At 42.7% G+C, this 27,245-nt stretch overlaps 1 protein-coding gene across 1 annotated transcript in view; it reads right to left on the minus strand.

Annotated features, from left to right (window-relative positions):
• acp5b (acid phosphatase 5b, tartrate resistant) overlaps nt 1–13,036 on the minus strand; it is a 38,234-nt gene extending 25,198 nt beyond the window's left edge. The window contains exon 1 of the mRNA XM_034172643.1: nt 12,832–13,036. Within this exon, the coding sequence (XP_034028534.1) occupies nt 12,832–12,904 (73 nt within the window). The 5' untranslated portion in view covers nt 12,905–13,036. The remainder of the gene's footprint in view (nt 1–12,831) is intronic.
• Between the last annotated feature and the right edge of the window lie 14,209 nt (nt 13,037–27,245).

The raw sequence follows: 27,245 nt of genomic DNA on the forward strand, positions 1-27,245 counted from the left end.
ATCATTTGCAAAGTGTCAGACAGTGGATGCAATCCTTTCAATCACCTCAAATAAAAATATGTTGTGGGGTATGAGGAATGCAAAAGAACGCACCAACAGCAAATGTCAGATAAATGGTCTAGTGGAAATGGGAAAGAAATTATTCTGCAAATCAGTTGAATTTGTGTTTTCACGTTGTGCAGCTTGATTGTTATATTTTGTCGGTGTTTTTCAAAGGTTGAAGCTGAGAAAAGCTTTTCTATTTTTTCTAGTTATGCAGTTTCTTAAAATACCCTCCCATCCACTCTCCATGTGCATTTGTTTGTATGTAATCCATGGAATCATGTCATGAAAGCGACAATCCACAGAAATACACAGAGAACAGAGTTTAGCTCAGACAGATCTCTCACCCTCTCTCTGCCTCTGTTGCATGCACAATCTCTCTCTCTGTGAGGATGCACATGAACAGTGAGGAAATATGACACAATGCTTTCAAGGTGAACTCCGCTCAAAAGCTTCTGCCCACCAGCAGCAGTATCTGCAGGTGTGCATCTGTTTTTCACACTTCTTTATCTTTCAGCTCTGCTATTCCAAGAAAACCCGACCGAGATTGACCTGTGTGTTACCCCTCACTCTGTCACGCTGCTTTTCTCTTCCTCTCTTCCTCCGATAGCGTCTCCCCCCTCGACCACGGCTCTGTCATTATTATAAAACTTGACATAAACTTGCTCTTGCTTGCCTCTACTGGTGGTTGGCTCTCACTGCGGTATTGTATCACTTCCTGTTCCGGAGCACAGCGGTGTTTTGCTGTATCTGTTAGCTGTTTAATCTGCGCAGTTAGATTGATCTAGTTATCTAGATAACGATTTGTTTCCCAGTGTAATCTTCACGTGCCTTAACTAAAGCACTCCCTCTGCTGAATCACCTCTAAATTATTTATAAATTATTCACTTTGCGTGTTGTTAGGAATCCGCTAGCTTAGCGCAGCTACTAGCTCTTAGCCGATTTAGCATGGTGGCTTCTCCTGTCTCTCCTGCACTTTTCTGCTCTGGGTGTGAAATGTTTAGTTATTCCTCGGCCTCCTTTAGCAGTAATGGTACTTGTAATAAGTGTAGCTTATTCGTAGCTTTGGAGGCCGAATTGGAGACTCAGCTCCGCACCGTGGAAAATTCTACAGCTAGCCAGGCCCCTGTAGTCGGTGCGGACCAAGGTAGCTTAGCCGACGTTAGTTCCCCTCTGGCAGATCCCGAGCAGCCGGGAAAGCAGGCCGACTGGGTGACTGTGAGGAGGAAGCGTAGTTCTAAACAGAAGCCCCGTGTACACCGCCAACCCGTTCACATTTCTAACCGTTTTTCCCCACTCGGCGACACACCCGCCGAGGATCAAACTCTGGTTATTGGCGACTCTGTTTTGAGAAATGTGAAGTTAGCGACACCAGCAACCATAGTCAATTGTCTTCCGGGGGCCAGAGCAGGCGACATTGAAGGAAATTTGAAACTGCTGGCTAAGGCTAAGCGTAAATTTGGTAAGATTGTAATTCACGTCGGCAGTAATGACACCCGGTTACGCCAATCGGAGGTCACTAAAATTAACATTGAATCGGTGTGTAACTTTGCAAAAACAATGTCGGACTCTGTAGTTTTCTCTGGGCCCCTCCCCAATCGGACCGAAGTGACATGTTTAGCCGCATGTTCTCCTTGAATTGCTGGCTGTCTGAGTGGTGTCCAAAAAATGAGGTGGGCTTCATAGATAATTGGCAAAGCTTCTGGGGAAAACCTGGTCTTGTTAGGAGAGACGGCATCCATCCCACTTTGGATGGAGCAGCTCTCATTTCTAGAAATCTGGCCAATTTTCTTAAATCCTCCAAACCGTGACTATCCAGGGTTGGGACCAGGAAGCAGAGTTGTAGTCTTACACACCTCTCTGCAGCTTCTCTCCCCCTGCCATCCCCTCATTACCCCATCCCCGTAGAGACGGTGCCTGCTCCCAGACCACCAACAACCAGTAAAAATCTATTTAAGCATAAAAATTCAAAAAGAAAAAATAATATAGCACCTTCAACTGCACCACAGACTAAAACAGTTAAATGTGGTCTATTAAACATTAGGTCTCTCTCTTCTAAGTCCCTGTTGGTAAATGATATAATAATTGATCAACATATTTATTTATCCTGCCTTACAGAAACCTGGTTACAGCAGGATGAATATGTTAGTTTAAATGAGTCAACACCCCCGAGTCACACTAACTGTCAGAATGCTCGTAGCATGGGCCGAGGCGGAGGATTAGCAGCAATCTTCCATTCCAGCTTATTAATTAATCAAAAACCCAGACAGAGCTTTAATTCATTTGAAAACTTGACTCTTAGTCTTGTCCATCCAAATTGGAAGTCCCAAAAACCAGTTTTATTTGTTATTATCTATCGTCCACCTGGTCGTTACTGTGAGTTTCTCTGTGAATTTTCAGACCTTTTGTCTGACTTAGTGCTTAGCTCAGATAAGATAATTATAGTGGGCGATTTTAACATCCACACAGATGCTGAGAATGACAGCCTCAACACTGCATTTAATCTATTATTAGACTCTATTGGCTTTGCTCAAAAAGTAAATGAGTCCACCCACCACTTTAATCATATCTTAGATCTTGTTCTGACTTATGGTATGGAAATAGAAGACTTAACAGTATTCCCTGAAAACTCCCTTCTGTCTGATCATTTCTTAATAACATTTACATTTACTCTGATGGACTACCCAGCAGTGGGGAATAAGTTTCATTACACTAGAAGTCTTTCAGAAAGCGCTGTAACTAGGTTTAAGGATATGATTCCTTCTTTATGTTCTCTAATGCCATATACCAACGCAGTGCAGAGTAGCTACCTAAACTCTGTAAGTGAGATAGAGTATCTTGTCAGTAGTTTTACATCCTCATTGAAGACAACTTTGGATGCTGTAGCTCCTCTGAAAAAGAGAGCTTTAAATCAGAAGTGCCTGACTCCGTGGTATAACTCACAAACTCGTAGCTTAAAGCAGATAACCCGTAAGTTGGAGAGGAAATGGCGTCTCACTAATTTAGAAGATCTTCACTTAGCCTGGAAAAAGAGTCTGTTGCTCTATAAAAAAAGCCCTCCGTAAAGCTAGGACATCTTTCTACTCATCACTAATTGAAGAAAATAAGAACAACCCCAGGTTTCTTTTCAGCACTGTAGCCAGGCTGACAAAGAGTCAGAGCTCTATTGAGCTGAGTATTCCATTAACTTTAACTAGTACTGACTTCATGACTTTCTTTGCTAACAAAATTTTAACTATTAGAGAAAAAATTACTCATAACCATCCCAAAGACGTATCGTTATCTTTGGCTGCTTTCAGTGATGCCGGTATTTGGTTAGACTCTTTCTCTCCGATTGTTCTGTCTGAGTTATTTTCATTAGTTACTTCATCCAAACCATCAACATGTCTATTAGACCCCATTCCTACCAGGCTGCTCAAGGAAGCCCTACCATTATTTAATGCTTCGATCTTAAATATGATCAATCTATCTTTGTTAGTTGGCTATGTACCACAGGCTTTTAAGGTGGCAGTAATTAAACCATTACTTAAAAAGCCATCACTTGACCCAGCTATCTTAGCTAATTATAGGCCAATCTCCAACCTTCCTTTTCTCTCAAAAAATCTTGAAAGGGTAGTTGTAAAACAGCTAACTGATCATCTGCAGAGGAATGGTCTATTTGAAGAGTTTCAGTCAGGTTTTAGAATTCATCATAGTACAGAAACAGCATTAGTGAAGGTTACAAATGATCTTCTTATGGCCTCGGACAGTGGACTCATCTCTGTGCTTGTTCTGTTAGACCTCAGTGATGCTTTTGATACTGTTGACCATAAAATTTTATTACAGAGATTAGAGCATGCCATAGGTATTAAAGGCACTGCGCTGCGGTGGTTTGAATCATATTTGTCTAATAGATTACAATTTGTTCATGTAAATGGGGAATCTTCTTGACAGACTAAAGTTAATTATGGAGTTCCACAAGGTTCTGTGCTAGGACCAATTTTATTAACTTTATACATGCTTCCCTTAGGCAGTATTATTAGACGGTATTGCTTAAATTTTCATTGTTACGCAGATGATACCCAGCTTTATCTATCCATGAAGCCAGAGGACACACACCAATTAGCTAAACTGCAGGATTGTCTTACAGACATAAAGACATGGATGACCTCTAATTTCCTGCTTTTAAACTCAGATAAAACTGAAGTTATTGTACTTGGCCCCACAAATCTTAGAAACATGGTGTCTAACCAGATCCTTACTCTGGATGGCATTACCCTGACCTCTAGTAATACTGTGAGAAATCTTGGAGTCATTTTTGATCAGGATATGTCATTCAAAGCACATATTAAACAAATATGTAGGACTGCTTTTTTGCATTTACGCAATATCTCTAAAATTAGAAAGGTCTTGTCTCAGAGTGATGCTGAAAAACTAATTCATGCATTTATTTCCTCTAGGCTGGACTATTGTAATTCATTATTATCAGGTTGTCCTAAAAGTTCCCTAAAAAGCCTTCAGTTAATTCAAAATGCTGCAGCTAGAGTACTAACGGGGACTAGAAGGAGAGAGCATATCTCACCCATATTGGCTTCTCTTCATTGGCTTCCTGTTAATTCTAGAATAGAATTTAAAATTCTTCTTCTTACTTATAAGGTTTTGAATAATCAGGTCCCATCTTATCTTAGGGACCTCGTAGTACCATATCACCCCAATAGAGTGCTTCGCTCTCAGACTGCAGGCTTACTTGTAGTTCCTAGGGTTTGTAAGAGTAGAATGGGAGGCAGAGCCTTCAGCTTTCAGGCTCCTCTCCTGTGGAACCAGCTCCCAATTCAGATCAGGGAGACAGACACCCTCTCTACTTTTAAGATTAGGCTTAAAACTTTCCTTTTTGCTAAAGCTTATAGTTAGGGCTGGATCAGGTGACCCTGAACCATCCCTTAGTTATGCTGCTATAGACGTAGACTGCTGGGGGGTTCCCATGACGCACTGTTTCTTTCTCTTTTTGCTCTGTATGCACCACTCTGCATTTAATCATTAGTGATCGATCTCTGCTCCCCTCCACAGCATGTCTTTTTCCTGGTTCTCTCCCTCAGCCCCAACCAGTCCCAGCAGAAGACTGCCCCTCCCTGAGCCTGGTTCTGCTGGAGGTTTCTTCCTGTTAAAAGGGAGTTTTTCCTTCCCACTGTAGCCAAGTGCTTGCTCACAGGGGGTCGTTTTGACCGTTGGGGTTTTACATAATTATTGTATGGCCTTGCCTTACAATATAAAGCGCCTTGGGGCAACTGTTTGTTGTGATTTGGCGCTATATAAAAAAAATGATTGATTGATTGATAAACATGTAAGAGAAAAGGAAGTGACTTGTTCTTATAGTTGCTAACTCGCCAGTGCCTCGATAGGAGAGCAGGTATGTGTTGCTGGTGTATAATGGATTCAGGTGAACCAGTGAATTTTGTCTGTTGTAACTGAAATCCGTTATATGTATAAACTGGAGAAAATCTGTTATAAATATATAAAATGGACAAAATCCATTATATGTATGTAATGGATTAGTTACAGCCAAGAGAAGCTGAACAATTGACGGAGAATCCCCAGCACCACCCCGAGCTCCACTTCTTTATACAATCATCAACCTCCAAACCAATGATATGGTATGTACAATTTCCTCTATGAATTGTGGGTCATTTGAGTATCTTTTTCCAACTCCTTGTTGTAAAGTTGGTCATATTTGTGGACTTTTCTGCTAAATGTATTTGAACTGTGACTAAAATGTAATCAGCAGGTGCATTACAAAAACCTTTTAAATATGACAAGAGAGGAAGGAGTGAAAACAAAAAAGTGACAAATCACAGCCCTTTCTGGTCTTAGTCATTTAGGAGGTGCACATCACGGGGAGGGGTTGCAGCCAAGCAGAGTGCTGTGATGTAAAGCGGTTTGGTCGCCACACCCAGGGATATGTGTGAAACTTAGCACCATATTATGCCGCATTCACACTGGACCACACGCGACGCCACAAATTTGCACCCCTCGCCTGACAATGGACGCGTGTCGCTCTGCTTGGGCGGAAAGTTTCACTGCGAAAATTCGCCCCAATGCATCATCAAATAGGAGGAGCTTCCATTCCATTCGCCATCAGGTCAACATGGCAGACCTTGATCACATGGAGCAAGTTGCTGTGCTCCATTTGTTGTGGAAAGCTGACAGACGTTGCCAGCGGTGCCGTAAATGGGTTCACAACATCCTCATGAGACGTTCCCAATTCGGGGAGTTTCATCATTTGCTACAGGAGCTGCGTCTGGATGATGGCCACTTTCAGTGGTACTTCTGCCTCTCCAGGACCCAGTTTGAGGACCTCCTGTCCCGTTCACGCGAGCACATGTGAACACTTAAAAAAAAAAAAAATTGGCTGCTGCTGCATTAACTTGCTCTCCCCTCCAACTCTGTCACAATTGTGTTATAAACCAGTCACCATTTGTTTTATGTCTGTGTAGTTAATAAAATTATCTTCACGGACGATTCGTTTGTGCGCGCACGTGAAAAAAAACTGGCTGTTGCTGCTGTAGTGCTGCTGCTCGCTCTCCTCTCCAACTCTGTCATAATTGTTTTATAAACCAGTAACCATTAGTTTTATTATACATCTGTGTAGTTAATAAAATTATCTTCACGGACAATTCGTTTGCGCGTGCACATGTGATCAAAGAAAAAAAATGGCTGCTGCTGCAGTTCCTTGCTCTCCCCTCAAACTCTGTCATAATTGTGTTAAATAAAGGACAAAAGGGACATAAGTCCTGCTCACAGGCTGACTTCCAGAGACAGGTCATGTCCACATCAAGTATAAACTCCAGACATCTCCATATCCAGTCCCTGATTGGTCATCACGGCGCGACAAGACAAAAAAGTTCAGATTTTTCAACTTGGGGAAGAGGGCGACGTGACATGATGCAACGCGATATCGCACTACAAATGCGCCAATCACTCAAATTTGCTTCATTTGCGTCACTTTATTCACGTCCACCGCATCGCATTGCGTATCTTGGACTTTTGTGGCACCACAACGCGTCCTTCTATAGGGATTACATGGCAACCTCTCGCCGCCGTCGCTCGCATGGCAGCTGGTGTGAACGCGGCTTAGAGTGCAGGCAACAAGCAGCATTTTGTTAATAATCACTAGCCTTGAATTACATCCTGCCTCGTTTAGGTCCCATGTCTATGCATAGTTTGAAAAAAATTAATGGCTGGTCTTTTAATCAAGGAAATATGTTCCCACTTTCCTTTAATCGGAGAGTGTCGGTGCTGAACTTCATTTCATACCTCTGTTACTGGGCATGTCCAGACTGCTCCGTCCGGTACATGCGAGGGGTTTTTAATGGAAACATATTACGATGGGGCGGGACATTTTGTCTGATGTGAGCGAAAAGCCATTATAGAAAATCTATTATATGCTGTGTTTATTACATAGAAAACCATACAAAAGCATTGGGACTTTTGCTTTTTTCTGGTGACTGCAAGTATCCGATTTATACAATGACAGTTTAGGTGAGTTTTCCTGTAGTGCCATGAAGCAGTTCATGTTTCTCACCAGACCAGAGACTCTTGTTCACAGGATACCGGGTCTGTGTCTTTGAAGTCTATGTGTCTCTGCAAGGCTGGTTTTCAGATATGAGACACCTGGTGGGGGAGAGACAGCCCCCATTCTCCCCAAAACAAGTCATTTAACCATTAGAATTACTCCCAAACTATAAAATTAAGGTCAAAAATGGACTTAGTTCCCCTTTAAGAGTACAGTCATAGCTGTCATGAAGTTCTGTCACAGGAATTTATTTTGAAATTTTAAAAAAGTGAGAATACTGCTTCAAATTATCCCATGATATAAATTTTAGGTCATACTGTCCAGCCCTATGACAAAATGGAATGGAGCAGTAGCATGAGTCGGTGTTAACTGTACAAACCTCACTGGATCAGCTGTAGAGAGAAAGGTGCTTGGAAGTGCACATGAATGACCAGCTTTTACATAAACATAATGGATTTTCCAGACTGAGGCCCTTTAAAAAAAGTTCATTTTTTTTATTTTGGCAAATTTCATTGACAGCGATACAGCTGGTGCAAGAACCGATATGTCTGCCAGGAAGAGAGTATGCTTTGGCAAAGACTGTCATTGACAACCACAGAGTCAGTTGCTCCGTCTCACTCACACACAGTATGCATGTTTATCACTGTATTTAACATGGAAACAGGATTTATTTAAAAAATATGACATTTTCTGTTGTGAGAGTGTAGTGACACGGACCCACAACAGGGGGCGCAAATGAACGGCCAATAAATGAGCCAAAAAGTAACAATTTAATGTTGTGAAATGTGCACAACGAATATACAGACAATCTCAGAATATAATTACAGTCAATCCACAAAGGTGACGTGTGGGCAGGCTCGAGGATAGAAGACGTCTGTCCTGAGAAGAGCCGGAACCACACGATTTCCGCCGCCACAGAACCTGGTGAATACTGGAGCCGCCAAGTCCCGAATTCCCAGGTGATCACCGTCCCCGACTGTCGGATCTGGTACTGTTGGCGAGAACAAAGACAGTCAAGTGTGGGTGTGTGTACACCCAGTAACAACAACGGTGGGAATGCCACCTCCACCTCTCACTCAGAATGCTGATGTATTTACAGTAATCCCTCAGAGGAAAAGAGTGCCGTCCTGCACTCACTCAGCCTCCACAGGAAGAGGGACCGGTACTCCTGCAAACACTCACAATATACAGCTTAAGATAAACACAAATGGCTGATGATATTACCTCCAATGAAGTATGATATCTCGGCGATGAGGTGGAGATGACATCTGGGTTTTATGGAGTGAGATGATGAAGAATGAGTGACAGCTGTCAGGAAGTAATGAGTAACAGCTGTCACTCCCGGCTGTGTCCGTGGCGGCAGCGCCCTCTCGTGCCTGAAGCCCGCACTTCAGGCAGGGCGCCCTCTGGTGGTGGGCCAGCAGTACCTCCTCTTCTGGCAGCCCACACAACAGGACCCCCGCCCTCAACGGGCGCCTCCTGGCGCCCGACCAGGTTTGTCGGGGTGTCGGCGGTAGAAGTCAGCCAGGAGGGCCGGATCCAGGATGAAGCTCCTCTTCACCCAGGAGCGTTCTTCGGGTCCATACCCTTGCCAGTCCACCAGATATTGGAACCCCCGGCCCATTCGACGGACGTCCAGGAGCCGGCGCACTGTCCAAGCCGGCTCCCCGTCAATGATCCGGGCAGGAGGCGACGCCGGACCGGGAGCACAGAGGGGTGAGGTGTGGTGAGGTTTGATCCTGGAAACATGGAAGACCGGGTGGATCCACAGTGAAGCTGGGAGCTGGAGCTTCACTGCGGCAGGGCTGAGGACTTTGAGGATACGAAAGGGGCCGATGAACCTGTCCATCAATTTAGGAGACTGTACTTGCAGGGGGATGTCCTTCGTTGACAACCACACCTCCTGCCCGGGCTGGTATGCAGGGGCCGGGGACCGCCGGCGGTCTGCATGGGTCTTGGCCCTCGTCCGGGCTTTCAACAAGGCAGAACGGGCGGTGCGCCACACCCGACGGCACCTCTGAAGATGGGCCCGGACCGAGGGCACACCAACCTCTCCCTCCACCACGGGAAATAATGGGGGCTGGTACCCCAAACACACCTCAAATGGGGAGAGGCCGGTGGCAGAAGACACCTGGCTGTTATGCGCATACTCGATCCAGGCCAGATGGTTACTCCAGGCCGTCGGGTGCGCGGATGTTACGCAGCGGAGGGTCTGTTCCAGTTCCTGGTTGGCCCGCTCTGCCTGTCCGTTCGTCTGTGGATGGTACCCGGACGAGAGGCTCACGGTGGCCCCCAGTTCCCTGCAGAAGCTCCTCCAGACGTGTGAGGAGAACTGGGGACCACGGTCAGAGACGATGTCGGTGGGTATCCCATGCAGACGGACGACGTGGTGGACCAGGAGGTCTGCTGTCTCCTGGGCTGTTGGGAGCTTCGGGGAGGCCACGAAGTGGGCCGCCTTGGAGAATCGGTCCACTATCGTGAAGATGGCGGTGTTGCCCTGGGACGGCGGGAGGCCCATGACGAAATCCAGGCCGATGTGTGACCAGGGGCGATGAGGCACCGGTAACGGCTGGAGAAGTCCTTGGGACCTTTTATGGTCTGCCTTGCCCCTGGCACAGGTGGTGCAGGCCTGGATATACTCCCGGACGTCGGCCTCCATAGACGCCCACCAGAAGCGCTGCCGGACAACTGCCACGGTCCTTCGCACCCCTGGATGACAGGAGAGCTTGGAACCATGACAGAAGTCCAAGACTGCAGCTCTGGCCTCTGGTGGGACGTATAAACGGTTCTTCGGACGTGTACCTGGGTCCGGGCTCCGTGCCAGGGCCTCCCGGACGATCTTCTCCACGTCCCAGGTGAGGGTGGCCACGATAGTGGACTCTGGCAGGATGGGCTCCGGTGGATCCGACAGTGCAGTTTTGACCTCCTCTTCGTGTACCCGGGACAAGGCATCCGACCTCTGGTTCTTGGTCCCGGGGCGATAGGTGATCCAGAAGTCAAAACGCCCGAAGAACAGTGACCAGCGGGCTTGCCTGGGGTTCAGCTGCTTGGCGGTCCTGATATACTCCAGGTTCCGATGGTCAGTGAAAACCGTGAACGGCACAGACGCTCCCTCCAACAGGTGTCTCCACTCCTCAAGAGCCTCTTTCACCGCAAGGAGTTCTCGATTGCCGACGTCATAGTTCCGTTCAGCCGGGGTCAACCTGCGTGAAAAGTAGGCACACGGGTGAAGAACCTTATCGGTCTCTCCCGCTCTGGGACAGCACGGCTCCTATCCCTGAGTCAGAGGCGTCCACTTCAACAACGAACTGGCGGCTAGGGTCGGGCTGCACCAAAACTGGCGCAGTAGAGAACCGTCGTTTCAACTCCTTGAACGCGGCTTCGCACCGATCCGACCAGGTGAAGGGGACTGTTGGAGAGGTCAGGGCTGTCAGGGGGCTAACTACCTGACTGTAGCCCTTAATGAACCTCCTATAGAAATTAGCGAAGCCGAGGAACTGTTGCAGCTTCCTACGGCTTGTTGGTTGGGGCCAATCTCTCACCGCCCCAACCTTGGCCGGATCAGGGGCGACGGAGTTAGAGGAGATGATAAACCAACCGAGCCGTAAAGGCAGTGAGAATGTGCTGTAGCTCACCAATCACGCCTCTTGCAGACGCCTGCGCTCCCTGCTCTCCCATTGGTCGTTCAACAGCCGGGTGACGCCCCTCGGAGTCCATGACGCTGGCCGAGATATCCTGTTGTGAGAGTGTAGTGACACGGACCCACAACAGGGGGCGCAAATGAACGGCCAATAGATGAGCCAAAAAGTAACAATTTAATGTTGTGAAATGTGCACAACGAATATACAGACAATCTCAGAATATAATTACAGTCAATCCACAAAGGTGACGTGTGGGCAGGCTCGAGGATAGAAGACGTCTGTCCTGAGAAGAGCCGGAACCACACGATTTCCGCCGCCACAGAACCTGGTGAATACTGGAGCCGCCAAGTCCCGAATTCCCAGGTGATCACCGTCCCCGACTGTCGGATCTGGTACTGCTGAGAACAAAGACAGTCAAGTGTGGGTGTGTGTACACCCAGTAACAACAACGGTGGGAATGCCACCTCCACCTCTCACTCAGAATGCTGATGTATTTACAGTAATCCCTCAGAGGAAAAGAATGCCGTCCTGCACTCACTCAGCCTCCACAGGAAGAGGGACCGGTACTCCTGCAAACACTCACAATATACAGCTTAAGATAAACACAAATGGCTGATGATATTACCTCCAATGAAGTATGATATCTCGGCGATGAGGTGGAGATGATGTCTGGGTTTTATAGTTTTATGGAGTGAGATGATGAAGAATGAGTGACAGCTGTCAGGAAGTAATGAGTAACAGCTGTCACTCCCGGCTGTGTCCGTGGCGGTAGCGCCCTCTCGTGCCTGAAGCCCGCACTTCAGGCAGGGCGCCCTCTGGTGGTGGGCCAGCAGTACCTCCTCTTCTGGCGGCCCACACAACAATTTTCATTTCCTCACTTGGTATGCAGGTGCTGTTTGTATCATTTTGCAGGCTTGAAATGACGTACGTATCTGTTTCTAAGAAAAAAAACACTTTTTTTTTCTGATGTCAAGGATGATAAACTTTTGTTTTTTTTTTTTTTTTTTTTTTTTTTATGGGGCCTAATCTGACCTACATCTGTTCTGACAACAGAATGACAGGGTATTGGATGGCTTGCAACTGAAACTTTATTGCTAGATGTCATCAAAAAAATCCATCATGCTGCTTTAAACAACTTGAATTAAAACTAACAATCTTCACTACACTGGATTGTTTCATTTCAGCATTGTGGTGTTGAACAGAGGCATGACAACAAACACTGTGTCACTGTGCAATTACTTATGTATGGGACAGCACGCACACAAACCACAATTTATACAGTCATTCTTCTTACACAGTAACAAAATAATGACACTGCAAGTACAGCAGACCAAAGGTCAACCAGGAATGTCACTCAAACTAAACGATCAGCTGATGTTTATCTTTCTCAACTTCATATTCTCTTCCAAATGGAGCTAAGCGAAGGTGAGGTAGAGAATGATCTCTTCACAGATCCCACTACAGAATCAACCTTGAGATTATTCCCCGTGCCCTCAGAGTGAAGCCATTCTAACGGCAGCTTGGCCTGCTCATGGTTTCACTACACAACTCCACTTTAGCCTCCTCTTAATAAAAGCGTGACCCACAAAAAAACAATACCTTGTTCCACGGTGTGACGGCTGCAGCAGCTTTGGAAGCAGAAGACGAGCAGCAAACAGCTCAGCCGCTCCATGGCTCACATGAGCTTCCACACTTCCTGTGTCAGGCTGGGTGAGAAAAACAGGATGTCAGCTGATCAACAGGTCAATGCACATTACTCATTAAAACACGTGCCGCGGTTTCCCCGCAGTGACAGCTGCTCCTTCCGCACGCTCAGATGTCACCTCACTGCATGTTTGTGCACATTCCCCAGCAGGAAAACTGAAGCTTTGTCTTGTGAACAGCTTACAGGAAGTGCTTCTGTGTGCAGACGTGCTGCTTCACTGAGGGCAGGAAGAGGTATTCTTGTTACTTTTGTGTTTTCCAGAAGTGCGTAACCCCGGCTGTGAGCAGATGTCCCACCATGTACGAGGCAGAACAAATACATGTGCAGAAGCAAAAGCATGTGACTCAGCCATTCCAAGCTTTTGTCACGGAAGTCACAGTTTTTTTTTACTGGGTGCCTATGAGGAAGCTGTGGATGGAATTGCGTGCATGAAGAGTCAAACTAATTACAGTCAGGTGGTTTAGTGGGTGGAGGAAACAAATATGTGGTAGAACTTCTCCTCACTGAAGCCGGGGTTTTCCACCTCTGGTGTTTCCATATCTCAAAACAAAAGTGAAGTTTCACAGTGGTTCAGGCCTCCACCAGGATCAGCTGATCCAGTTCTGGATTTGGGTTTTAAGATATTTTCACTTCTCACCAGTACATGGTTCAGTCATCTTTCAAGTTTATATCATTTCAATATTTTTATGCTTGAGAAAAAAAACAACTAAGAATTAAAAAAAAAGGTGGGACACTGATTCATTGCTTCAGCTGTTCTGGACCAAATGAGCTGCATGCACCAGGTGGCAGGAATACATGTCCACAGCTCTTCTAGTGTTCCAAAGAGGACCAAAGAATGAAACAATGCACCATCAAACCATGCCTGCAGCACCTCATACTGAAAATTAGGGTGTTTTTTCCCTCTTTCCCCCAGTGATTTTGCTTAACCTCATCAAAATTCAACACTCACTTTCACAGCTTCACTTTCCCCCAGTGCCTTTGTCTATATCTCGTGTTATCTCCACAATGCATTGGTTAATGTTCCTCTGACCTAAAATCCATTTGCAAGCATATTAAAAAAAAAAATTGCAAGGCAGCAGGGTGGCTTAGTTCCCTCTCAACTAGAAGGTCCCAGGTTTGCTTCCAACCTGCTCCTTTCTGTGTGGAGTTTGCATGTTCTTCCTGTGTTCATCTGGGTTCTCTCCAGCTGCTCCAGTGTCTTCCCACTTCCAGGTGAACTGGAAACTATAAATTGACCGTAGCTGTGAATGTGTTTGTCTGGTGATATGTGGAGGTCGCTTCTGCAGGAGACCACTGATGTGTTCAGTGAATTTGGTGACACCACACCTGAATTTAATAAATATTTTTCTGGTGTCTCTTCATTTCTGCACTTTGTAGTCGGTCCCTACGCTTCCGTTTCTCAGCTGTCTGCTCATCCAGATCAATGTTATTTTTCCAGCTCAGAGGACGGCTCATATGGCTAAAAATAAAGTTGTAGCTCGTTGTCTACCTTCCTGAGGTTAGAAAGTAGAGTTGTTTGTCTACAACATTTCTCTTAAGATCACTGAGCTATGAATTTTGAATCTGTGAATATCTTTCTAACGTTACTGGAGTCTCCAGAGGAGGTTTCTGCCTTCCCTGAGTTTGACACCTGCGTACCCGTTTGACAGGTGTACCGTCCCAGCCAAACTCCTCACCTGATCACACTGTCCCTGGAATGGGTTGGACGCTTGACACCAGAAGCGAGACCCCACAGGCGATGACAGGGTTTGCGATATTTTTTCAGTATTCACATTTTACAATTAACGGTGAATTGGCTATGCCAGTGGTCATTGGGCAATGGGGCACATTGGGCTATGTGACTAAAAAGATTAATCCAGGTTTTGAGTATATTTCTTATTGTTACATGGGAAACAAGGTACCAGTAGATTCAGTAGATTCTCACAAATCCAACAAGACCAAGCATTCATGATATGCACACTCTTAAGGCTATGAAATTGGGTTATTAGTAAAAACAAAAGTAGAAAAGGGGGTGTTCACAATAATAGTAGTGTGGCATTCAGTCAGTGAGTCTGTCAATTTTGTGGAACAAACAGGTGTGAATCAGGTGTCCCCTATTTAAGGATGAAGCCAGCACCTGTTGAACATGCTTTTCTCTTTGAAAGCCTGAGGAAAATGGGACAGTCAAGACATTGTTCAGAAGAACAGCGTAGTTTGATTAAAAAGCTGATTGGAGAGGGGAAAACCTATACGCAGGTGCAAGAAATTATAGGCTGTTCATCTACAATGATCTCCAATGCTTTAAAATGGACACAAAAAAAAAAAAAAAAAAAAACAGACGCATGGAAGAAAACGGAAAACAACCATCAAAATGGATAGAAGAATAACCAGAATGGCAAAGGCTCACCTATTGATCAGCTCCAGGATGACAAAGACAGTCTGGAGTTACCTGTAAGTGCTGTGACAGTTAGAAGACGCCTGTGTGAAGCTAATTTATTTGCAAGAATCCCCCACAAAGTCCCTCTGTTAAATAAAAGACATGTGCAGAAGAGTTACAATTTGCCAAAGAACACATCAACTGGCTTAAAGAGAAATGGATGAATATTTTGTGGACTGATGAGAGTAAAATTGTTCTTTTTGGGTCCAAGGGCCGCAGACAGTTAGTGAGACGACCCCCAAACTCTGAATTCAAGCCACAGTTCACAGTGAAGACAGTGAAGCATGGCGGTGCAAGCATCATGATATGGGCATGTTTCTCCTACTATGGTGTTGGGCCTATATATCGCATACCAGGTATCATGGATCAGTTTGGATATGTCAAAATACTTGAAGAGGTCATGTTGCCTTATGCTGAAGAGGACATGCCCTTGAAATGGGTGTTTCAACAAGACAATGACCCCAGGCACACTAGTAAATGAGCAAAATCTTGGTTCCAAACCAACAAAATTAATGCCTCGCAGATGTGAAGAAATCATGAAAAACTGTGGTTATACAACTAAATACTAGTTTAGTGATTCACAGGATTGCTAAAAAAGCAGTTTGAACATAATAGTTTTGAGTTTGTAGCATCAACAGCAGATGTTACTATTATTGTGAACACCCCCTTTTCTACTTTTTGTTTACTAATAGCCCAATTTCATAGCCTTAAAAGTGTGCATATCATGAATGCTTGGTCTTGTTGGATTTGTGAGAATCTACTGAATCTACTGGTACCTTGTTTCCCATGTAACAATAAGAAATATACTCAAAACCTGGATTAATCTTTTTAGTTACATAGCACTACTATTATTCTGAACACTACTGTACAATACAAAAAGGTATTCACAGCACTTCACTTTTTCCACATTTTGTTATGTTACAGCCTTATTCCTCCTTAAAATTCTATACACAATACCCTATAATGTAAATGTGAAAAAGGTGTTTTGGGGGTTTTTTATAATTAAAAAGACAAAACAAAAAAGCAAAACAAAGAATCAAAAAACCAAAACTAAGAAATCACATGTACATAAGTATTCATATTCACAGCCTTTGCGATGAAGCTCAAAAAGCTCCTGCACCGATTCTCCCCATCCAACCTGAAGGAGCTTCAGAGGTGCTGCAAAGAGGAATAGGCAAAACTGTCCAAAGGTCAGTGCAGCTTATGGCATCATATTCAAGAGGACTTGAGGCTCTAATTGTTGCCAAAGGTGCATCAACAAATTATTGAGCAAAGGATGTGAATACTTATGTACATATGATTTCTTAGTTTTTTTTTAAATTATTATTATTTTTAATATATTTGCAAAATTTTTCATGTTATTATGGGGTGAGTAGAATTTTGAGGGGAAAAATGAATTTACTCCATTTTGGAATAAGGCTGTAGCATAGTAAAATGTGGAAAAAGTAAAGCGCTGTGCATACTTTCTGGAGGCACCGTAGACAACCAAACACAATCACACCTATGGTCAATTTAGAGTAATCAGTTCACTTAACCTACATGTTTTTGGAAGTGGGAAGAAGCCATAGAACCTGGAGGGAACACATGCGAATAACATGCAAACTCCATGCAGAAGGGACACGGGAAGGGATCCCACAACATTCTTGCTGTGAGACAGCAGTGCTAACCATTAAACCACCACATATTGTTTCAATACAAAGCACTAAAATCTAATAAACTGGTAATGAAAACATATTTCTTACAGTTTTCAATTCAGTCAACCTGAATTGATTGAACCTGTCAATCAAATCTCGCTCTTCAGAAATCACGAATCACAGCAAAGCTAGTACCAACCCCTGGTTCCCTCCCCCATAGTGCCAAAACCCTCCCCCAAGTTTCAAGCAAAAGAGCAGAAATCAACTTCGAGAGGGCGGAAGCCCACTGGTCACATACTCCTCCTCACTCGCAGCACTTTTTTCCTCGCTCAAGAGCAGTTTCCTCTGAATGTGTGCATGTAGCGATAATATGCACGCTCGCAATTAATATCTACACGTGTGAAATAATATAATACGCCTGAACGCATGTTTTATCGCAACGGTGGTTTTTGCAGCGATCTGATGCTATAGAGTTGTTACAGGTAACAGTCTGAGTGGTCCTTGTTGTCCACAACACACTGCATCAATTTCTTGCCTCCCCCAAAAAAGATGATTCATCTCACTGCACATTTTGATTGTGTAATGGTCCAACCCAAATGCCTCCAAATCTATAGAAGTTGATATTGCTGGACAAGGTTAATATAATGCTTATTTTTGCACAGTAAAGTCTTAAGTGGCATTCGTGAATGTAACTCCATATTGTAGTGTTTGCGTTGGGTTTGCACCCTGTTTTTAAAGAAATAAGAGGCACAAACACTGAAAAGAAACCAGTCAGAGAGAGACAAATATATATATATATATATTTTGCTCTGCGCAGAGGAGGAGAACAAGCAAAGCTCTCCTAAAATCTCCCCTTTTATTTAGTTCATCAACATGAGAAAAACAAACAAGGACAGTCGGGAGAGGTTACACATGGGTCATGTCTGCAAGAGGGTGATAGCAAAGCAAGGTAACGGCTGAAACCTTCCATTCCTGCAACATGAGCCTTGTGGCTCGTCAAAGCAGGATAAGGCAAAATGAAAAATAGTTTGCTCAATCATGAAGAATGCAGACAACGTCTTTCTTTCTAAAACCTCCTCTTCTCACAAAGAGGAAAAATAATAAGCATAAACTATAAGAAAATAAATAATAATAATATAAGCATAAACTAAAGAAAATAAATGATAAGAGCATGAACTATATAAAATCCTTGACAGTTTGACAGAGATTTCTCAAAGTAATCCCTTGCCCATGTGGTTATATCAGCTATTGATGAATGGCAGTTTTTGCTGCAGTATACTGTCTGAGCCACACCTGGGCATTTTATGGCCCGTGGGACATATCCGACCCTTTGGCTGACTCGAACCGGCCCTCAAATACCTGAAAATTAGAGAATAAAACATTTACTATTCTATCAAGTTCGTGTTTCGGGTGACCTTCGTCCACCTCCCAAGGCTGTGTGGTGTACATTACGTGACAGCACAGTGCCAGGCTGTGTGGCACGGCGTGATCGGCCCAAGCCACACAGCCTGGCACTGCGCCATCGCATAATGCACGCCACACAGCCTGGCACGGTGCCATCACGTAATGTACACTACACAGCTTGGCACGGCGCATTCACGTGATCTATGGGGAAAGTGATGGAGGTGGTGTATGGAGCCATGGATCCAGCGCCGGAGAAAGTTTGGTTTTATACCCACTTTCGGTCCCATGATCGTGAATGTTTCTGTTTCACACTCATGCCCTCTTGGTGCGCAGGCTTTTCGGTGATGGGAAAGGTTCAGGATAATTTGCCCACCTATTCCTGACGTTTTGACTTTTTCTCCTTTGTTCAGCTGTCGTTGTGTGCCGTGTGACTGGGCCTTTATGACTGAACTAAAACTGCATTGCTTTTATTTTAAAGCCTGTTTTTTTTTTTTTCTCTGAAATGATTAATCCAGTCAATGTGTACCGCTCAACAAAAATGCCCGCTCATGCCAAAAAGAGAGAGGTGGATGTTGAATGCCGAATTTTGATGAAGTTTAACAAATGCAGGTGCAGGTCCTCTCTCACTGATGATCATCTGTTGACTCTCCACCTCAGACATTCAGCCTGACTTTGATACGTTTGTTAAAGATTAACAAAGACTAAATTTCTTTCACTGAACAAGAAAAAAGAACTGAAAAACATTCAAATGTGGAAAGTGGTGGAAAGCACAAATGTAGTTATGCAAAGACATGATAAGAACCAATGTTCTGAGACACGTTCCTCTTTTTTTTCTGCACAGTTCAGTGACTGATATTGTGACTTGTCTTTAATATCTGGTTTACAATGACAACTGATGTGATGTCTTTAGAAGGCTAAGAACCTCCTTGTTCCAACAGTACGTTTTACTTTTCAACAGTATATTAAACTCAAAATGCATTTTGGAGTCAATGTGAAATGAAAATGATCACAAATGTAATGAAGCAGAAAAATGTTTCACATTTTGTTAACTATTGTCTTGGAAAATTTGTTTGAATATATTGCATTTTTGTAAGGTAACCTCTTTTTTTCTTTGCCTAATCAGAACATTAAAGTTTGTCAAAACAGTTCTGTTTACTGCTTTTTATATAGGAATAAAATTATTATTGTGCAGACTTGCTTTCAGCCCGGCCCTCCACAGTATTTTCTGTTTCTCATTTGGCCCTTTGCAAAAAATAATTGCTTACCCCTGGTCTGAGTGATAAGAGATCAAGAGTGTTCAGCTTCAGCTTGCACCCTTGACCTTTCCACACTGAAATTCCTCCAGATTTCTTTAATAGTTTAATGATATTTTGCACTGTAGAGGTAGAAATAATAAAATCAACCTTTCAATAATTTTCTCAAGCATTTTTTCCTCTGCCCATCTTTGCCCCTCAGTGACGTTTCCATTATCCATTCGTGGATATTGTCTTTATACCAAAATCATTAGAATCGCTTGTTGACATCACCGGTTTGCCCCATCCCAACGTTTTTTTTGGAATGGGTTGCAGGCTTGAAATTCAGTAATGAATGTATATTTAAAAATGAAATAACGTTGACCACACAAAACACTACATATATTTGGCTCAGAGTCTGGAATGAAAAATAAGTCAATCCAAGAATCACTGCATTTTTTTTTCTATTTGTTGTCCAAATATTTCATGATCAGGGTTATCTTATTTCAGCTCTGCCCCTATCCAATTTCCCTGATGGAAGTCACTGAGGTAGTTAAACAACTCTGTAGTGGCAAGGCCCCTGGGTTGATGAGATCTGTCCAGAAATGCTGAAGGCTCTGGGTGTGGAGAGATTGTCTTGCATGAGACGTCTCTTCAACATTGCATTGAGGTCTGGGACAGCGCCTAAGGAGTGGCAAACTGGGGTGGTGATCCACATATTTAAAAAGGGGAACCAGAGAGTGTGTGCCAACTACAGGGGCATCACACTACTCAGCCTCCCTGGTAAAGTCTACTCCAGGGTGTTGGAAAGGAGGGTTCAGCAGACAGTCAAACCTCTGATTGAAGAGGAACAATGCAGGTTCCGTCCTGGTTGTGCAACAGCTGACCAGCTCTTCACTCTCACAAGGATCCTGGAGGGTGCCTGGGAGTATACCCACCCAGTCTACATGTGTTTTGTGGACTTGGAGAAGGCGGATGATTGGGTACCCCGGGAGATACTGTGGTAGGTGCTGCGGCAGTATGGAGTGAGGGGGTCCCTTCTCAGGGCCAACCAATCTCTGTACTCACAAAGCGAGAGCTGTGTTCGGTAGGGTTGTGCTGGATAATTGTTTCAGACGAGTATCTGGTACAGCTAAGCATTTTTGATGAGCACGAGCATGATCCAAATAAAACTGTATCTGTGCTCGTGCTGAAGGAAAATTCTCACTGGCTAACTGACTGTCTTCACGCTCTGTGATTGGCCAGTCACACACAGCGCCCGCCCCTCCCTACACAGACACATCTCTCTGCAGCTTCTCTCTCACTCACACACACACACACACACACACACACACACACACACACACACACACACACACACACACACACACACACACACACACACACACACACACACACACACACACACACACACACACACACACACACACACACAGGATCTCTCTCTGTACTTGGCTGGTTTCTGCCTCACATTGCTCTGTCAGTACTCTTGCCCACATGCACGCACAGACACACCTTAATCAATATTGTTTAACTTTGTGTGGAAAAAATGCCAAGAACGTTAGGTAGTAAAAATAAATAAATAATTAGAAAAAAAAAATCAGTTTGATCATAAAATAAAAAAAAAAAAAAGAAAGTTGTGTTGAGTATGATAACTCTTGTTCATGCATGCTCAGTAGTTCATAATTTCCTACTATATTGAATGTCAATTCTGAGGCTGTTCTGTTATTCATTCATACACTTAAGAATATTCATGTTCTGAGTTTATAAAAAAAAATCTTGTTCTATAAATAGTTCCTTTACTATTGTGATCAAAAACATTGGATCTCAATTCTGAGGAACACCTCAGGATCCCCAGTCAGAGGTGGTCAATATGGCACGGGAAAGGGAAGTCTGGGGTCCCCTGCTGGAGCTGTTGCCCCCGTAACCCAAATCCGGAAAAGCGGGTGAAGATGAATGAATATCTTATTCATAAGTCAAAAGACTAAATTCTATGATAAAGCAAAAAGATTCCACTTAAATGATAGTTTTATGCCCAGTATCACTGAAAGTGCATTTTTTATTTACTTTTGTTTCATTATGGGTCAGCCAGTCATTAAAGAATGTCACACCTAGCAAGAAGGTCAGCTATACTTTCTCACTAAGGTGTTCCTCTCTTCCTTACCGAGTTGCTCTGAGACAGTTGCTAAATCATTTGTAAACTAGGGCTGCTTGCTTGAACTTTTTATAGAAGCTCTTCAATGGCAAACAGTGACATGACCACATTACCACAGCGCAAACTTGACAGTTCCCAAAGACAAATCTGAAGGCAGAAAGGGCAAAACAAACAAGCAGCCACTTAAGGAGGCAGAATATGCCTTGTAAAGCATCTCAATGGAGAAAACGTAGCTATATCGGTGATGTTCAAGGGATCAAAACTTCGGGCAGTCATTAAGTGGAAATGATTTTCAGCGAAGTACACTCAACAAAGATATAAATGTAATGTTTCCATTCAGATTTCATGACCACGTAGAATATCTAAAAGGTATCTTCTGTGCACACAAAATGTTGCATCAGCTGAGTGGCTGAAGTCATTTTGCACATAGACAAATCTAACTACAGTCAAACTCTCCTAAACAGTCATTGTATAAACTCAAATTCGCACTCACCGGACAAAAGCAAAAGTTCCAATGCATTTGTATCATTTTCCATGTAATGAACACCATATATAACAGATTTTGTATGATAGATTGTCTCTCATATCAGACAAAATGTCCCATTCGATCAATGTATTTTCATTAAAAACCCCTCGCATATGCCAGACAGTCTGGACATGCTCAGTGACAGAGATATGAAATGATGTTCAGCATTGACACTCACCAATTCGAGCAAAGTGGGTACCACATTTCCTTGATTAAAAGCCCGGGCATTTATTTTTTTCAAACCGTGCTCAGACCCAGCACCCAAATGAGGCAGGGCTTTATTCAAGGCTGGTGATCATTAACAAAATACTGCTTGTTGCCTGCACTGTAATATGGTGTTAAGTTTAACACGCATCCCTGGGTGTGGCAAACCAAAGACAACTGCTTTAAATCAAGTGTCCTCTGCATGGTTGCGAACCTGCTAAATGACAAAGACCGCAAAGGGCTGTGATTTGTTTTCCGGTTTTCACGCCTTCCTCTCCAATCATATTTTAAAAGTTTTTGCAGTGCACACGCCGATTACATTGCAATCATGGATAAGTTTGGCAGAAAAGTCCACAAATATAAACAACTTCGCAACACAGTCATAAAAAGACGCTTAAATGACCTGCAATTCATGGAGGAAAATGGCACATACCGTTGGGTTGGAGGTTGATGACTGTATAAAGAAGTGGTCATTGAGGAACAAATTAATCCAGAAAGAGCAGTTGTTCCTGCAGCAAATTGCATAAAGATGTGACGGAGATCTTTTAAAGGGCCACAAGCATGTCAATGTCATTGCGTGGCCACGAAATTACAGAGCTGTGGAAACGGAAATCAGGCTTTAGGATTTTAATGTACCACTCCGCAGTGGACTTAGAAAGGCGAGTGACTCAACCACATGTAATCTTTTTAAAGCACATAATACCCAACGCTTATTTAAGGCAGGAGTTTTTTTTTTTTTTCTCCAAATGAAGTTTTGACCCGGCCATTAAAAAAGGTCCTGATTCAAGGACAGGTGTTTAATCAAGGAAATACCTAAGCCTAATTGGTGCTGTGGATTCCCTGTACATCTCTTGCATACATATAATGGATTTGGTCAGTATTATACATAACAGTTTTTGTCCATTTTATACATATAGCAAATTTCGATTACAACAAACAAAATTTGCTGGTCCACCCCAGTCCATTATATGCAAGTTTTACTGTATTCTTAAAATCACTTAGATGTGTATGAACAATCATTTCCAGAGACTTTTCTTGTAAATTGCTAAAGAACGTCTTGCAGTTTCTGGGGGCTGAATAATTATCTCAGCTGCGACGATTATGCGATCATCATCTAAAAGACTAAAATGACAACATAAAAGTTTTGGACAGATTACTATTATTCTGAACACTACTGTACACAGTAGTGTTCAGAATAGTAGTAATGCTATGTGACTAAAGATTAATCCAGGTTTTAAGCATATTTCTTATTGTTACAACAAACAAGCTACCAGTAGATTCTCACAAATCCAACAAGACCAAGCATTCATGATATGCACACTCTTAAGGCTATGAAATTGGGCTATTAGTAAAAAAAAAAAAAAAAAAGTAGAAAAGGGGGTGTTCACAATAATAGTAGCATCTGTTGTTGACGCTACAAACTCAAAACTTATGTTCAAACTGCTTTTTTAGCAATCCTGTGAATCACTAAACTAGTATTTAGTTGTATAACCACAGTTTTTCATGATTTCTTCACATCTGCGAGGCATTAATTTTGTTGGTTTGGAACCAAGATTTTGCTCATTTACTAGTGTGCTTGGGGTCATTGTCTTGTTGAAACACCCATTTCAAGGGCATGTCCTCTTCAGCATAAGGCAACATGACCTCTTCAAGCATTTTGACATATCCAAACTGATCCATGATACCTGGTATGCGATATATAGGCCCAACACCATAGTAGGAGAAACGCCCATATCATGATGCTTGCACCACCATGCTTCACTGTCTTCACTGTGACTTGAATTCAGAGTTTGGGGGTCGTCTCACAAACTTTCTGGACCGCTTGGACCCAAAAAGAACAATTTTACTCTCATCAGTCCACAAAATATTCCTCCATTTCTCTTTAGGCCAGTTGATGTGTTCTTTGGCAAATTGTAACCTCTTCTGCACGTCTTTTATTTAACAGAGGTACTTTGCGGGGGATTCTTGCAAATAAATTAGCTTCACACATGCGTCTTCTGTCACAGCACTTACAGGTAACTCCAGACTGTCTTTGATCATCCTGGAGCTGATCAATGGGTGAGCCTTTGCCATTCTGGTTATTCTTCTATCCATTTTGATGGTTGTTTTCCGTTTTCTTCCATGCGTCTCTGGTTTTTTGTCCATTTTAAAGCATTGGAGATCATTGTAGATGAACAGCCTATAATTTCTTGCACCTGCGTATAGGTTTTACCCTCTCCAATCAACTTTTTAATCAAACTATGCTGTTCTTCTGAACAATGTCTTGAACGATTTTCCTCAGGCTTTCAAAGAGACAAGCATGTTCAACAGGTGCTGGCTTCATCCTTAAATAGGGGACACCTGATTCACACCTGTTTGTTCCACAAAACTGACGAACTCACTGACTGAATGCCACACTATTATTGTGAACACCCCCTTTTGTACTTTTTTTTTTTTTTTTTTTTTACTAATAGCCCAATTTCATAGGCTTAAGAGTGTGCATATCATGAATGCTTGGTCTTGTTGGATTTGTGAGAATTTACTGGTACCTTGTTTCCTATGTAACAATAAGAAATATACTCAAAACCTGGATTAATCTTTTTAGTCACATAGCACTACTATTATTCTGAACACTACTGTATATATATATATATATATACACACACACACATATATAAAGCTTTTCTATTGAGGTAAACTTTTTTCATTATGACAAAGACTCCAGATACTGATCAGTTATGAAAAAGCACTTTTATTGTATTTCAGAATGTAGTGTTAGATGATGATGAAGATCATAAAACCATAACTGGACATTTAAACAAAGGAGCAATTTCAGAGTTAACAGCACCTATGTCCTTCAACTTGCCAAGTCATCTAAAATTTACTTTTAAAGGAATCACCCATCACCAAAATGTACACATTTCAATTTCACAAGGTTTTACATCAACAAGGCTCAAGTTTTTTTTTTTTTTTTTTAAATACAGTTCTCTGCTAATCCCCCATCTGTCTGAGCAGCCGAACTGTCCACAACCAACCAACCTTCCCATTTGTTTCTTATCCTTGGGGACAGGGTGCCTCATAAATTACAGCTGAAGTAGACGATCACTGAGGACCGAGGCTGACTTTAGAACCTTTATATTCCTGCACAATTTTCATGGGAAGATCAATCAGGAAACATCTAATATAAAATTAAATTGTTGCTTAGAAACAAAAGTGGACAAATGCTGGGATGGAGACTGAACTTCATGTTCAACGTAAATAAAAGTGCATGATTAGCATGTAGTAACAGTACTTTTACAGCCTGACTGTGACATAAAACAAGTTCTTTGGGTGTGACAAGTTTAGACTCTGGAACAACAAAGTATCCGTCACCGAGGTCTGGACAGATGCTTTAATCACTCTAGTGATAAAAGTTATAATAAATATATTTCATATAGATGTGATTAATAACTGCAGCCAGAGTCCATTATGGAACCATTAGTACAGACAAACGCTGTCCACTGCCAACAGCAGCAGTTTTTGGAAAAAAAATATTGTACGACCTCTGACTTCACTCATCAGCTCCATCGATGTCAGAACATATGTGTGTTTGACCACAAGACATCATTGGTGGGTTCTTGCTGGGAATGAGATGACAAGTCATAAGAGATTATGACTAGCTAGTACCAGACTGGTCATCTTTTTTTGTTTCTTGTTGACTAGCTGTGTAATGGCACAATTTCCCTACAACTTCAAAGTAAATTATTAATACCAACTGTCTGCTTTAAATATCTGTTCAAGTAATATATTTTAATTTAAGTCTTCAATGTTCAATTTGCAGAGGTAATTTCATGAACACATTTCCACTGTGGTTTACGTTCCATGACCCCTGACCTGAATAATGATTGCTTTTCTTTCCAAGAATCGGGAACTCTCCAACACTAAAGTTTCAGTTTATTTACAGCAAATAATCTATTTTATACTAATTTTAGTTTCTGGGAAAAAGGTTGAGAATCTGGAGCTCAGGTAAAAGGAACTAAAAGTCACTTTTCACAAATGAGCCTGTAGCTGAAGAATGAGGAAACAGTCACAGAAGTCTGTAGTTCATTGCGTTCATGTCACGTTTTCAACTCGTAGTTTTACAGTATTTTACTAATTAACATCAATTTAGAGTTTCACCGCTTAGGTTGAATGTTAATTTATTGTTAATGATGAATGGTACTAACTAGTCAACTAATGACAGTCATACCAACCCTGAATGACTAAAACGCCACCTTCTGTCAGACATGTGTAACTGACACATGAGAAGCTGCTGAGATCTTCCTCACACAAATATCAGACTTTGCTTATATCTTCTCCTCTTTCCTCTCCAGTGATTTTGTCTGCTGCTGTACAAAGCAGATGTCAGCAGCAGGCATTTATCATCAGCTTATTGTTAAGAATGGTATACCTGTTTAGTTTCAAATATTTTATTCATGATTTAATTCTCAACTTGTCTGGAATTATAGTCTAGTGAGATAAATAAAAGCATAGGAGCAAGCCACACGTCCGTACCATTGGGAGAATCTGGTTGAAAGCGCAGGAACATGAAGACGTTAAGATAAAACTATTCAACAGTTACAGAAATTGAAATCTTGTGAGGACAGGCTGAAAAATGAACTTCATTAACCCTCAGCTGCCATCTACTGCTGAGTATATGGGTGATGATCAGTCATACATCACTGGTAATTTTATATATATATATATATATATATATATATATATATATATATATATATA

Source organism: Thalassophryne amazonica, chromosome 1 (assembly GCF_902500255.1).
Source record: "Thalassophryne amazonica chromosome 1, fThaAma1.1, whole genome shotgun sequence".
NCBI lineage: Eukaryota > Metazoa > Chordata > Actinopteri > Batrachoidiformes > Batrachoididae > Thalassophryne > Thalassophryne amazonica.